The 12,609-nt window shown below is 37.0% G+C and overlaps 1 protein-coding gene across 5 annotated transcripts in view; it reads left to right on the top strand.

The window, feature by feature from the left end:
* Positions 1–12,609, top strand: part of RBM27 (RNA binding motif protein 27) — a 70,450-nt gene that overhangs the window by 9,185 nt on the left and 48,656 nt on the right. For all 5 annotated transcript variants that reach the window (XM_032627358.1, XM_032627359.1, XM_032627362.1 and 2 more), the window contains exons 2-3: positions 2,503–2,621; positions 5,031–5,155. In XM_032627358.1, the coding sequence (XP_032483249.1) occupies positions 2,503–2,621; positions 5,031–5,155 (244 nt within the window). The remainder of the gene's footprint in view (positions 1–2,502; positions 2,622–5,030; positions 5,156–12,609) is intronic.

Raw genomic sequence — 12,609 nt, 5'->3', positions numbered from 1 at the left:
AAAATAACATTGCTTCTTTTCTTCCATTCTTACTTATTTAAAAAAATCCTTTCTCTCTGTGTTTAGAATATCTTCCTTATCTAGGATCTGAACTTTCTAAGTAAAGGTAGAGATGTAATTTCTTTTTCCTCTCCTCCATTTGAATGTTGATTAGAACTATACTGATCAAAGGTCTTACTGTTCTCAGGAGTGAAATGAAGTCTGTCTACACATCTCTATTTTAAGGTGTTTATGGAGGTGCCAAGGTTGGCATGGCATGGGCAACATTTTTTTTTTTTTGTGGTACACGGGCCTCTCACCGTTGTGGCCTCTCCCGTTGCGGAGCACAGGCTCCGGACACGCAGGCTCAGTGGCCATGGCTCACTGGCCTAGCTGCTCCGCAGCATGTGGGATCTTCCCGGACCGGGGCACGAACCCGCGTCCCCTGCATTGGCAGGTGGACTCTCAACCACTGCGCCACCAGGGAAGCCCGGGTAACATTTTTTGAAGGTGGAAATGCTATATATCTATTTTAGAATTTAGCAGTTGGATTTACTAAGGTAATCTGTTCATAATTCTCCAAAATGTAATAGTTTTTACTTAAAAATTCCAGCTTTTTTTTTTTTTTTTAATTTTTATTTATTTATTTTATTTATTTTTGACTGTGTTGGGTCTTCGTTTCTGTGTGAGGGCTTTCTCTAGTTGCGGCAAGTGGGGGCCACTCCTCATCGCGGTACGTGGGCCTCTCACTATCGCGGCCTCTCTTGTTGCGGAGCACAGGCTCCAGACACGCAGGCTCAGTAATTGTGGCTCATGGGGCCAGCTGCTCCGCGGCATGTGGGATCTTCCCAGACCAGGGCTCGAACCCATGTCCCCTGCATTGGCAGGCAGATTCTCAACCACTGCGCCACCAGGGAAGCCCCCAGCTTTCTTTTAATTAACATGTAGCTCATCATCTGTGTACTTATACTCCTAGTGCACTTTGACCTTTGCCCATCTTTTTTTTTTTTATAGTTTTGAGTTTTGTAAAATTGACAAAATTGCAATTTGCTCTCTTAGAATTTGGTACATAAATGTGCATGGATATTTAAAGAACCAACCTTGCCTGAAACAGTGTTAATATTGACAATGAAAAAGTCTGCTATTTTATTGGAATTATTAATTTTAAAAGTATACATTACACTAGAAAGGAGGTAAGGGTGCTGGTGCTTGTTTTTTATTTAGTAATCTCATAAAGTTATTGGAAATGTGATTGATACCTTGAACTGAAACTTTTTAACTTTCTGATTGATGGTAGAGGCCCAAGGATTATAGAATAAGATTAGTTAGATTTGAATAGTGTATTATAGGGATATGATCACTTTGCTTGCATAATGATTTTATTTACTGTCATTCTGAATTTTTTCATTTTACCTTCACAACAGTGCTGTGAAGCCACAAAGGATATGTTACTTAAATGTACATTTATGGGGGAAATAGAATATAAATATATAAGTGTGTGTATAATTTTTTTTTTTTTTTTTTTTGCGGTTCGCGGGCCCCTCACTGTTGTGGCCTCTCCCATTGCGGAGCGCAGGCTCAGCGGCCACGGCTCACGGGCCCAGCCGCTTTGCGGCATGTGGGGTCTTCCCGGACCGGGGCACGAACCCGTGTCCCCTGCATCGGCAGGCGGACTCTCAACCACTGCGCCACCAGGGAAGCCCTAAATTTTTTTATAAAATGGAAACTTTCTATTTCATGTAATATATATAAAATGTTACGTCTGGCAGATTGCTACTCAAGGATCATGTGCTGCCCTGGCATAGGAGATAATTTTGAATGTCAAAGTCAGGTTACTACTACTGACTAGAAAAAAAAGAAAAAGTGATGTAGACAAAGGTTATCTCTGCTGCCCTTTCACCACTTCTCTTGTCCTTTCTGTTCTCCCAGATCTTTTCTTTCTTGCTTATAGCTGCTAAAGTGTTTGCCAATAAAATTTAAGGTGACATCCTTCTTGTGTTCTCACTTTTTATCTTAAAAGATCCTTAAGATACTCACTGAGAAGATTAGTAGTGGAAATTGATTGCCATTTTTAGATGTTGGTGCTTGGGGTTATAGGGAATGGGGAAAGCTGTCGCATCACACTTTCCCTGCTTCTTCCTCGTTGATCATGTGGAACCAGTAGTTCCTGAGGATACTGATAGTGCTTCTACAGGCTGGGAGTCAAGGTGCAACTTAAGGGTCCGTTGCCACTCTTTCCCTATTACCACTGAGAGCACATAAATGTAGATTTGGTCCAAAATTCTAAGTATGATTAGAACATTGAAAATAGGAGGCAAATTATTTTATAAGAATAAGCAGAAAAAGAAAAACTTATTTGTACTATATATATGCTCTTTGTTAAAATAGTCGCCTTTGTTTGCAGTCACTTTTTAAAATAAAGTTTTTGGCTTGAAGCTTTCTAAAATAGTGGTGACTTCGTTAATGACATCAGTGTTTGAAAAAAAATGTTTAAAAATTGTTGTTTTCTCTTTGTTTAACTAGATGTGATGCTGACCCATCAGCCTTAGCCAACTATGTTGTAGCACTGGTCAAGAAGGACAAACCTGAGAAAGAATTGAAAGCCTTTTGTGCCGATCAACTTGACGTATTTTTACAAAAAGGTAATTATTATAGGCCTTCAACCAAGTATTTAAGTAAAGATTTTAAATTTAAAACTTCCTGATAAAATCTTGAAGATAAAGCTTGAAAGGAAGGAAATTGGTCAGGGTCCTTTAAATACTTGAATATACCTATTCATGCTTAATTATTTATTGTGTATTTTGGCAAAAATTTTTTTCCCTTTCCTTCTCTGCTTCTCCTATATTGAGGCAGTGGTAACTCAAGTGCTTTTTAGGTGAAGTAATGTGGAAATGTGATTGATACCTTGAACTGAAAGGCATTTTCAGTTCAAGCTGCATACTATACTGATCAAAGGTCTTACTGTTCTCAGGACTGAAATGAAGTCTATCTACACATCTCTATTTTAAGGTGTTTATGGAGGTGCCAAGGTTGGCATGGCATGGGCCATGCCACAAGCTGCAGGGTAGAGCCTGGTTGATGGTTGAGGGGTAGCAATTTAAGGATAATGAAGTTGCTTATTCTTACTGTTTATTAGGACAATGAAGGTATCTGTTTTTCTTCTTCTTGGCCGGGGCTTCTTGATATCCAAGAAGAAATGGGCATGATCCTCTTCTCTTTGTGTCTTTAACTTCATCAACTTATCAAAGTCTTGTCCATAGTCTGCGGAGCTTACTAGGGGCCTGCCTGCTGCTTCTCTGACCTCATCTCCTACCATTCCCCCTCACTTTTTCTATTCTAGCCACATTGACCACCTTGCTGTTTTTTCAGCATGGCAGACATGTTCCCAGCTCAGGGCTTTTGAACACTGTTTACCCTTGCTTGAAACATGGTTTCTTATGGTTTCTGGTCTCTTCTCAAATGTCATCTTCTCGAGTGGTTTTGCCTGAGCATCCTGTATACAATATAGTATACCCCATACCCCTAATCACTCTCTCTTCTTCCCAGCCTTGCTTTATTTTTTCATGGTACTTGTTACTCCTTGTCATGTTATATGTTTATTTGCCTGTTTATCTATGTGTATCTCTTTCCCCACCTCCCCTTTGTCTTTCCATTTGTTGAGATTGGTGACTCAGAACCTACAGGCTTGGCATGTAGAAGATACTCAATAAATATTGTTGAATGGACAAACAGGAATGTGGATAATTCATACTTACTAGTTCATCTAGCTGTTGGTGATGAGATGATACCCTTTAACTCAAATATTTACTGAGAAAGAAAAGATAGTAAATATGGCTTCTCAATCTAAAATACAGGATTACATATTTTGGGGGGCATTTTTAAGGCTTTTTATACATAATAAATCTAATGCAGGATTCTTCCAGTACCGATGAGTATTTTCTTTTCTAAATGTATTAATTTATATTACTTAGTTTTAATTAAAGATAGTAATGATATATGTCTTTTAAATTACAAAAGTAGTACGTGTTTTAAAAAATGCTTTAGAAATACAGAAGCATATGAAGAAGGTCTTCTGATCATGAAGGCTTTTGAATGGTCTGATTAATTTGTCTTAAAGTTATGTGTAACAAGAGCTCACAATTTTATATCATGGAAAATGCTTACTGCACAAATTAATAGCATAAAAAAGTTTATGAAAAGATGCTTTTCTGAAGAAAAATTAATTTGACATTTTAGAAATAGCTGTTTATGTAAAATGTGTAATAGTTGCAGTGTAAGCAGAGTCTGTGTTGTACTTCTGATATGCTCTTTAGCTGTTCCTGAGGGGTAGGACCAATGAAAGTGATTTAACTTTGGTTTGAATAACATAAATATTTTGACATTTAATTTGTAATAAATTCATCTGTTTCTCCCCATTCGATTAGTCTGAAGAGTTATAAAATAGAGCATCCCTTAAGTAAAACACAAAATGATATTTTCATATCATTTCTCATATCAAAGTTTATTTTTCAACTGAGTTAAAAATATTTTTAATTAAATTTTTGAGTAGGCAGTACATTTAATCTAACAATATAATGGTATGCCGTGAAAAGTCTCTCTCACCTCATCTGCTCCCTTCCCACCTCCAGTGCACAACCTGTCATTTTCATGTCCTTTCAGGGTTTTTTTTTAATGCAAATATAAATAGATAAAATATTTAATCTTATATCTTTGAGAGTTGATATTATCAGTACGCATTCTTTTTATAGCCATTCTGTGTTCTGTTCAGTTGTCATATAATTTATTAAATAGTCTCTTATTCATGGACATCTGGGTCGTATCCAATCTTTTACGTACTCAAACAAGCAATCTTGCATATAAATCATTCTGTACATGTGCAAGTATGTTCAAAGGGTTTTAAAACCCAGAAGAGGGGTTCTCCCCCATAAGGGTTAGGCTCATTTTTAGTTCCACCAGCAGCGTATGAGATGTCCCACTTTCCTCAGCTTTGCCAATAGTGTTGTCAAACTTTTGGTGTTTGTTTGTGTAACACATATTATTTCTTCTCCTAGAGACTTCAGGTTTTGTGGATAAACTATTTGAAAGTCTCTATACTAAGAACTACCTTCCACCTTTGGAACCAGTTAAGCCTGAGCCAAAACCACCAGTCCAAGAAAAAGAAGAAGTTAAAGAAGAGGTAATGCAGAGTTTTCTCTTGCCTGTGGGCGCTTCTTAGATCTTATTACCAGTATCATTCTTAGCTGGTAGTTGGCCTCTTTAGAGCTCTCTTGATGGAAGTTTCTGGGTTTTGGGCATGGTGCAGATTCTTTATCAGGGCTTCTTAGTTCCTTGGACTTGAGGAGTTGGAAGAATTTCAGATAGCTTGTTTAGTGTTACAAGAAATATTTTAGTAATATTGAGGAGTTCAGGGAAATCTTTTCCAGTGACTTTTAGAAAAAGAAAACTTGGTTAAAAATAGGCTTGACTACCTCAATGAGAAGCACCGCAACGAAGAGTAGCCCCCGCTCACTGCAAGTAGAGAGGGCCTGCGCAGCAACAAAGACCCAACGCAGCCAAAAAAAAAAATTAAATTAAAAAAAAAAAAAATAGGCTTGACTGAAAGTAAAGTATTAATGAAACCTCAAGAGAAATCATTACATCATTTTCATGTGAAGAGAAACCATTTCTTCTTTTTTAACCATATAGTTTTTTTAGTTAATGGAATTATAAACATCACTTTCAACATAGGAAAGAAAAGGAAAATAAATGTTTTTACAGTGTTGAAGTATAAAAACATGATTTAGATGGTAGTCTAATTGTTTGAACCAAGGAGGAAATTTTACAGAGTTCATTTGTAATTCTTTTTATATATAGATGTCATAGTATTTAGTATTACATGATGAGAATATGGGCTCCAAAATTAGGCTGTATGAATTAAAATAGTAGCTTTAAAATAAGTTATTCTTTGTTTCATTTTCACATCAGCAAAATGATGATCATAGTAGTACTTATCTCATTGAGGATTAAATGAGATTTATACACCATCCCCCACCCCGCACCCTAGTCCAGTGCCTGGCACATAAATGTTGGTTATTATATAGAAGTATTTCCCAACTTTTGTTTTTGTTATAATTATTTAATAAACTTTTTATTTGGAAATAATTTTAAACAGAAAAATTAAAAGAACACTACCCAAAACACCTGTTTGTCATCTACCTGGATTCATCTATTGAAGATTTGCCCTGTTTGCTCTCTTTATATATCCTCACCCAGAACTATTTTTTTTTGAATCATTTTGGGGTAAGTCAGATACATCATGACCCTTGATCCCCAAATACTCTGTGTATTTCATAAGAATAAGGATATTCTCTTAGATGGCTTTAGTACCGTTATCAGTTTCAGTAAGTTTATCACCTATAAAACACTTTTAAAAAAATATTTATTTATTTATTTGGCTGCACTGGGTCTTAATTGCGGCATGCAGGATCTTCATTGTGGCTTGCGGGATCTTTTTGTTGCGGCATGCGAACTCTTAGTTGTGGCATCCAGGATCTAGTTCCCTGACCAGGGACTGAACCCAGGCCCCCTGCATTGGGACCATGGAGTCTTAGCTACTGGACCACCAGGGAAGTCCCCTAACATCAATAAAACACTTTAATCTACTGTCGTCTTCTACTGTTTTCCAGTTTTGTCAATCGACCCAACAGTGTCCCTTTTTTATAGCATGTTTTTTTTTCTCTCCAGTACAGGATTCATTCTGAAGATCACATGTTGCATTTAGTTGTCATTTCTGATATATTTTTATTCTCATTTTTTTTTTTTTTATGGCTACACCATGCAACACGCGGGATCTTAGTTTCCCTGACCAGGGATCGGACCCGTGCCCCCTGCAGTGGAAGCGCAGAGGCTTATCCACTGGACCACCAGGGAAGTCTCTTTGATACAGTTTTAAATGCTAGCTTGATTGAACTGATCCAACATTAAAAGAAAACAAAATGTAGCTATACTTAATTAAGATCACTTGGGCTTCCCTGGTGGTGCAGTGGTTGAGAGTCCGCCTGCCGATGCAGGGGACGCAGGTTCGTGCCCCGGTCCGGGAAGATCCCACATGCCGCGGAGCGGCTGGGCCCGTGAGCCATGGCCGCTGATCCTGCGCGTCCGGAGCCCGTGCTCTGCAGTGGGAGAGGCCACAACAGCGAGAGGCCCTCATACCGCAAAAAAATTAAAAAAAAAAAAAGATCACTTGAGATTACTGTCACTTTTGTTTTTGGCTCATGCTCTCTAGTTGTCTCGTAAAGTCTTTTTAAAATAGAAGGGGCATGCAGCTAGAGATTATCATACTAAGTGAAGTAAGAGAGAGAGACAAGTACCGTATGATATCACTTATATGTGGAATCTAAAATATGGCACAAATGAACCTATTTATGAAACAGCAACAGCATCATGGACATGAGAACAGACTGGTGGTTGCAAAGGGGGAGGGGGCTGGGGGGGTGGATTGGGAGGTTGGGGGTAGCATATGTAAGCTTGTATATATAGAATGGATAAACAACAAGGCCCTACCGTATAGCACAGGGAATTATACTCAATATCCTATTATAAACCATAATGGAAAAGAATATTAAAAAAAGAATATATATATATATGTATAACTGAGTCACTTTGCTATACAGCACTAATTAACACAACATTATAAATCAACTATACATCAATTAAAAAAAAAAAGAAGGGGCCCCAGTATGTTTCTTCAAGTAATGGAAATAGGAAGAAACTTTACTTCCATACTTGATAGTGTATAATTTTTGGTTTAAGGTATAGGTTAGGGAATTCCTGGCTCCCCAGTGGTTAGGACTCCGCGCTTTCACTGCCGAGGGTGTGTGTTCAATCCCTGGTCAGGGAACTTAAAAAAGGTATATGTTAAATCTTTTTATAATAAGTTAAAATTTTTGCAGCGTATGTCCTTTTTTACAGTCATTGAAGGTCAGTGGATTGGAAGTGTCTGTTTGAAAGACAGCTCATTTGGATATGAGGAAAATTGCATTATTTTGAGTTTTGAAAGAACAGTTTAAAAAAACCAAATTGTTGCACTATTTCATTTTGTATCTTTGTAGTAAATTCTAATTTTGAAAATTATGAAAAATGGATTTCAGCTTCTGTATATGTATAACTACCCCAAATGATGCTGTCTGGCATTTCCCCCATTTTCTAAGCTTTTATACGTAACTTAATTGTCATTACTAACAAATAATAGCTTGTAGAATAGTGTGTAAATATAATAGTTTATAGTAATTGTTAGATAACATTGAAGGAAGGGGATTTGAGGTAGCACTGTCTTTGGCTAATTATCTCTTTTTCTGGTCTGTGCTCAGTTGATGCAGTTGCTCTGAGCACGGGAGCAAATCTGAGGACTAGCTGTTTTAACTTTCTCCCTTGGTCCCCAGCTACACGGTACCATCAGTTTTACAATAAAACTATTGGTCACACCGGGAACCGGGTGAGAGAAGTTGGATCATTGGCACAACTCATCCTGGGGCTGGAAAAACCCTTGGTATATATGTGCCATAATTTATGAAGCACAGTGTGTTCTATCTGCATTTGGAAAATTACTTCTGAATTTGCTGTGGTTATAATTAGCTGTCATCAAACCCTTTACCCTGTCTGTCTGAGTTCATGAACATACAAAAGAATAATCATGAAAATAGTGGATCTTTGATATTATAATTCCTTATTCACACTATATCACAATCATCTGAAACGTTAGAAGGCAGTTTTTCTTAGACCCACTGCATGGATTTATGACTGGAAATATGAGAGCCTCTGGCACAGTTTTTCCCCTGTTTGGTTTTTCTGAAAGTACCTTTATTTCACTTAATTAAAAAACAACAACCCTGTTTTAGAGACTTTTCGGTACACATCAAAAGGAGAATAATTTAATGAATTCCCAGTATTCATCACCCCAGCAGCTCATCAATCCAGGGCCAATCCTGCCTCATCCACATACCTGTTTAGTATACTTTTATATCTAAAATGGTCCAGTGGAATGGAGGCTTTCAGACTTGTATAGCCCTGATAGACGAAGATAATAAATAATTAAAAAGTCTTAAATATGTGTGTAATGATCAGACTTCTAAAAGAAGATGTGAGCTAGAAGAATTTAAGTCAGGTGGACAACATAGAAGAAAAACTTTTAAAATTAGCATGTCTGGTCATAATCTGATTCCATAAAGAAATTTACTTTTCATATTCTTAGAATACTAGGCTCAAAGTAGGTAAGAGGTTTTGGAGTATGAAGTCTTTACATATACTTCATATTAGTTCAAGAAAAATTGACAGTTTAGTGCCGTGTAGCTCATTTCAGAGTAAAAGTTTTAAATAATTATGGAAAAACATATCCTTACCGCAGGAAGTTCTGGAAATTTTATTTAAAATAGAAAAGAATACAGATTATTTTTGTTTAACTTATATAAAAAGTTTTTATTATGAAAATGCTTGAAAGAAGGCAGAATGTAATGAGTCCCCATGAAGCCCTCATTTCCTCTTCAATAATTATAGATCCATGGGCAGTCTTTTTCTGTACCTTCAACTACTTTCGATCCTCTTAAATTATTTTTAAACAAATTCCTGACATCATATTATTTCATCTGTAAATACTTAGCAGGTATCTCTAAAAGGTTATATTTTTAAAGCCCTCAAGTGTTCTTTCTTTTTTTAAAAAAAATTTATTTATTTTTGGCTGGTTTGGGTCTTTGTTGCTGCTCACGGGCTTTCTCTAGTTGTGTCGAGCGGGGGCTACTCTTCGTAGCAGTGTGCGGGCTTCTCATTGTGGTGGCTTCTCTTGTTGCGGAGCATGGGCTCTAGGCATGCAAGCTTCAGTAGTTGTGGCACGCAGGCTCAGTAGTTGTGGCATGTGGGCTTAGTAGTTGTGGCTCTTGGGCTCTAGAGTGCAGGCTCAGTAGTTGTGGTGCACGAGCCCTTAGTTGCTCCACGGCATGTGGGATCTTCCTGGACCAGGGCTCGAACCCATGTCCCCTACATTGGCAGGCGGATTCTTAACGACTGCTCCACCAGGGAAGCCCAAGTATTCTTATCATGTATAAAAATAACTGTAACTTCTTAATGTCATCAGATACTTAGTGTTTAAATTTCTATTTGTTCATAAATGTCCATTTTTTCCCCATTTGTTTGAATCAAGATCTAAATCAAGTTCGTTGAACTGCCTTTTTTTTTTTTTTAATTCCCTCTTTCTCATTCTCTCTCACTTCCCTCTCCCCAGGGTTACTACTACTCTTATTTCTAATACCATGTACTCCTGTTTTTTTCATTTTATGTTACAAGAATCACATAGACTTTTTTTTTATCTGTACAAATCAAGCATTTTATTTAGTTATATAGCAAAGGAGCACTCCTTTATTCTCCACTTAAATACCATGCTTGAGATTTAAAATCATGTTTGGTAGTGTACTGCAGGATGCTAAATCAGACTTCACCCATATTGCTTTGGATTTCTTGATATCTTTTTATGTTTTCCATCACCCATTAGAACGATTAGTTTAGCTTCTGTAACCTAAACTTGACACTTCCTGGATGTAGAAGTCATACAGTCCTTTGTCTAGCTTCCTTGTTAGCTCATTATTTTATGAGATTCATCCATATTGTGCATGCCCTTTGACTTTTTTTAAACAGCTTATTGAGGTGTAATTCACCAACTTTACAAGTCACCTATTTAAAATGTACAAATGTGATGATTTTTATTGTAGTCAGAGTTGTGCAGCCGTCTCCACAATCCATTTTAGAACATTTTCATCCTCCAAAAAAGAAACCCCATACTCACTGTCATCACCTTCCAAGTGCTTCCCTCCCTAGCCCCCACCCCAGGCAACCTCTAATCTATTTTCAGTCTCTATGGATTTGCTTATTTTGGACATTTCATATAAATGGAATTATACAGTATGTAGTCTTTTGTAACTGGCTTCTTCCACTTAGCATAATGCTTTCAAGGTTCCTCCAGGTTGTAGCACGTATCAGTACTTCTCTTTTTTTCATGGATGAATAGTACCCCATTTTATGAATATATCATATTTTCTTTATCCAGTCATCAGTTGATAGATATTTGGATTAATAGGCAAATGGTTAATACTTTTTGCCTATCATAAATAACGCTGTGGTGAACATTCCTGCACAGGTTTTTGTTTTGTTTTATGTTTTTATTTCTCTTGGCTCCTTTAACTTTTTAAGAATAGTTTTTCCTATTAGAAAAACTAATTAGAAAGTAGTTTAGAAAATTAGTTTCCGGGACTTCCCTTGTGGCGCAGTGGTTAAGAATCCACGTGCCAATGCAGGGGACATGGGTTCGATCCTTGGTCTGGGAGGATCCCACATGCTGCGGAGCAACTAAGCCCGTGTGCCACAGCTACTGAAGCCTGCACGCCTAGAGCCTGTGCTCCGCAACAAGAGAAGCCACCGCAATGAGAAGCCTGCGCACCACGACGAAGAGTAGCTCCCGCTCGCCACAACTAGAGCTGCGTGCAGCAACGAAGACCCAACGCAGCCAAAAAATTAAAAATTTAAAAAAACAAAACGAAAACTAGTTTCCTAAAATTAGAAAAATTTAGAGTGAATTAATACATGTCCATCAAAAAAACCTTAGAAAATACAGAACAGCGAAAAGAAGGAAAAAGTTCTCCAAGTTGATGTCTTTTAAGTCTCTTTATATCTTTAAATTCCCCCTTCATACTTACCTATATATCTACCTCTCTTCTTCCTTTCTTCACCCTCTTTTTTTCCTTAAATTTTGTTTTGTTGAAGAAACTCAGTCATTTGTCTTACGGAGTTTTGACTCTGGATTTTGCTGGTTGCATCCTCTGTATTTCCTGTAAATTGGTAGAAAGAACGATTTTTAAATATAGTCTAATAATTGTAGAGTGCTTTTGTCAGCACCATATGGTTGCCATATTGTGGCTGCCATTTTATGTTGCCTGAGTTTTACTAAATTGTTATCTTCTGTTCCATTCATTCACTTGCTTATTTGTGTATTTTTAAATGAGCTTCTCCATTAGATGGGCATTTGTTTACCTCTTCCAAATGTCTTTATTTCATTTCTCTCTGGTAAAGGCCATATATTTGTTTTGAGATTAACTTCTGTTTAAAAACTATAATAGAATCACTAGTTATCTATTTCTGGTCAATCTTGACTGTTAAGTTTTAAAAGAAGCCTTAACATTTCCAGTAATTCCAATACCATTTTTCCATAATTCACATGAAATACTTAGTTTTATAGCAGTGGTTAACTTAACCATTTGTTCCCAAAACCTTTTCTGTGAAATAAATCTGAAGTTCTCCTCAAATGAATTAATGTGTGAATGAATATATTTTGTAATTAGGAAAACACACACCATTTTACTATATGATACTTAGAGATTTGCTATTTTTACTGTTTCGGTTTAAAGAATGAGTTGCTGTTTTCCTCCTATTCTCTACCTTAAGTTAGCATTTAAAAATTAACATACTGCTGTTAAAGTAATTTCAGCATCTTTTTTACTTCTTCCTGTTGACCAGCTTTTGGGGATGTGATTTGACTTCAGTATTTCAGTATATTTGTGCCCTCTCGTGTGCTGGAAAGATTATCAGGTGGATGTGTTTTATAATTTATAG

Source organism: Phocoena sinus, chromosome 3 (assembly GCF_008692025.1).
Source record: "Phocoena sinus isolate mPhoSin1 chromosome 3, mPhoSin1.pri, whole genome shotgun sequence".
Taxonomy (NCBI): domain Eukaryota; kingdom Metazoa; phylum Chordata; class Mammalia; order Artiodactyla; family Phocoenidae; genus Phocoena; species Phocoena sinus.
The sequence above is the reverse complement of the archived record's forward strand: the minus strand, read 5'-3'. Positions and strand labels throughout refer to the sequence as shown.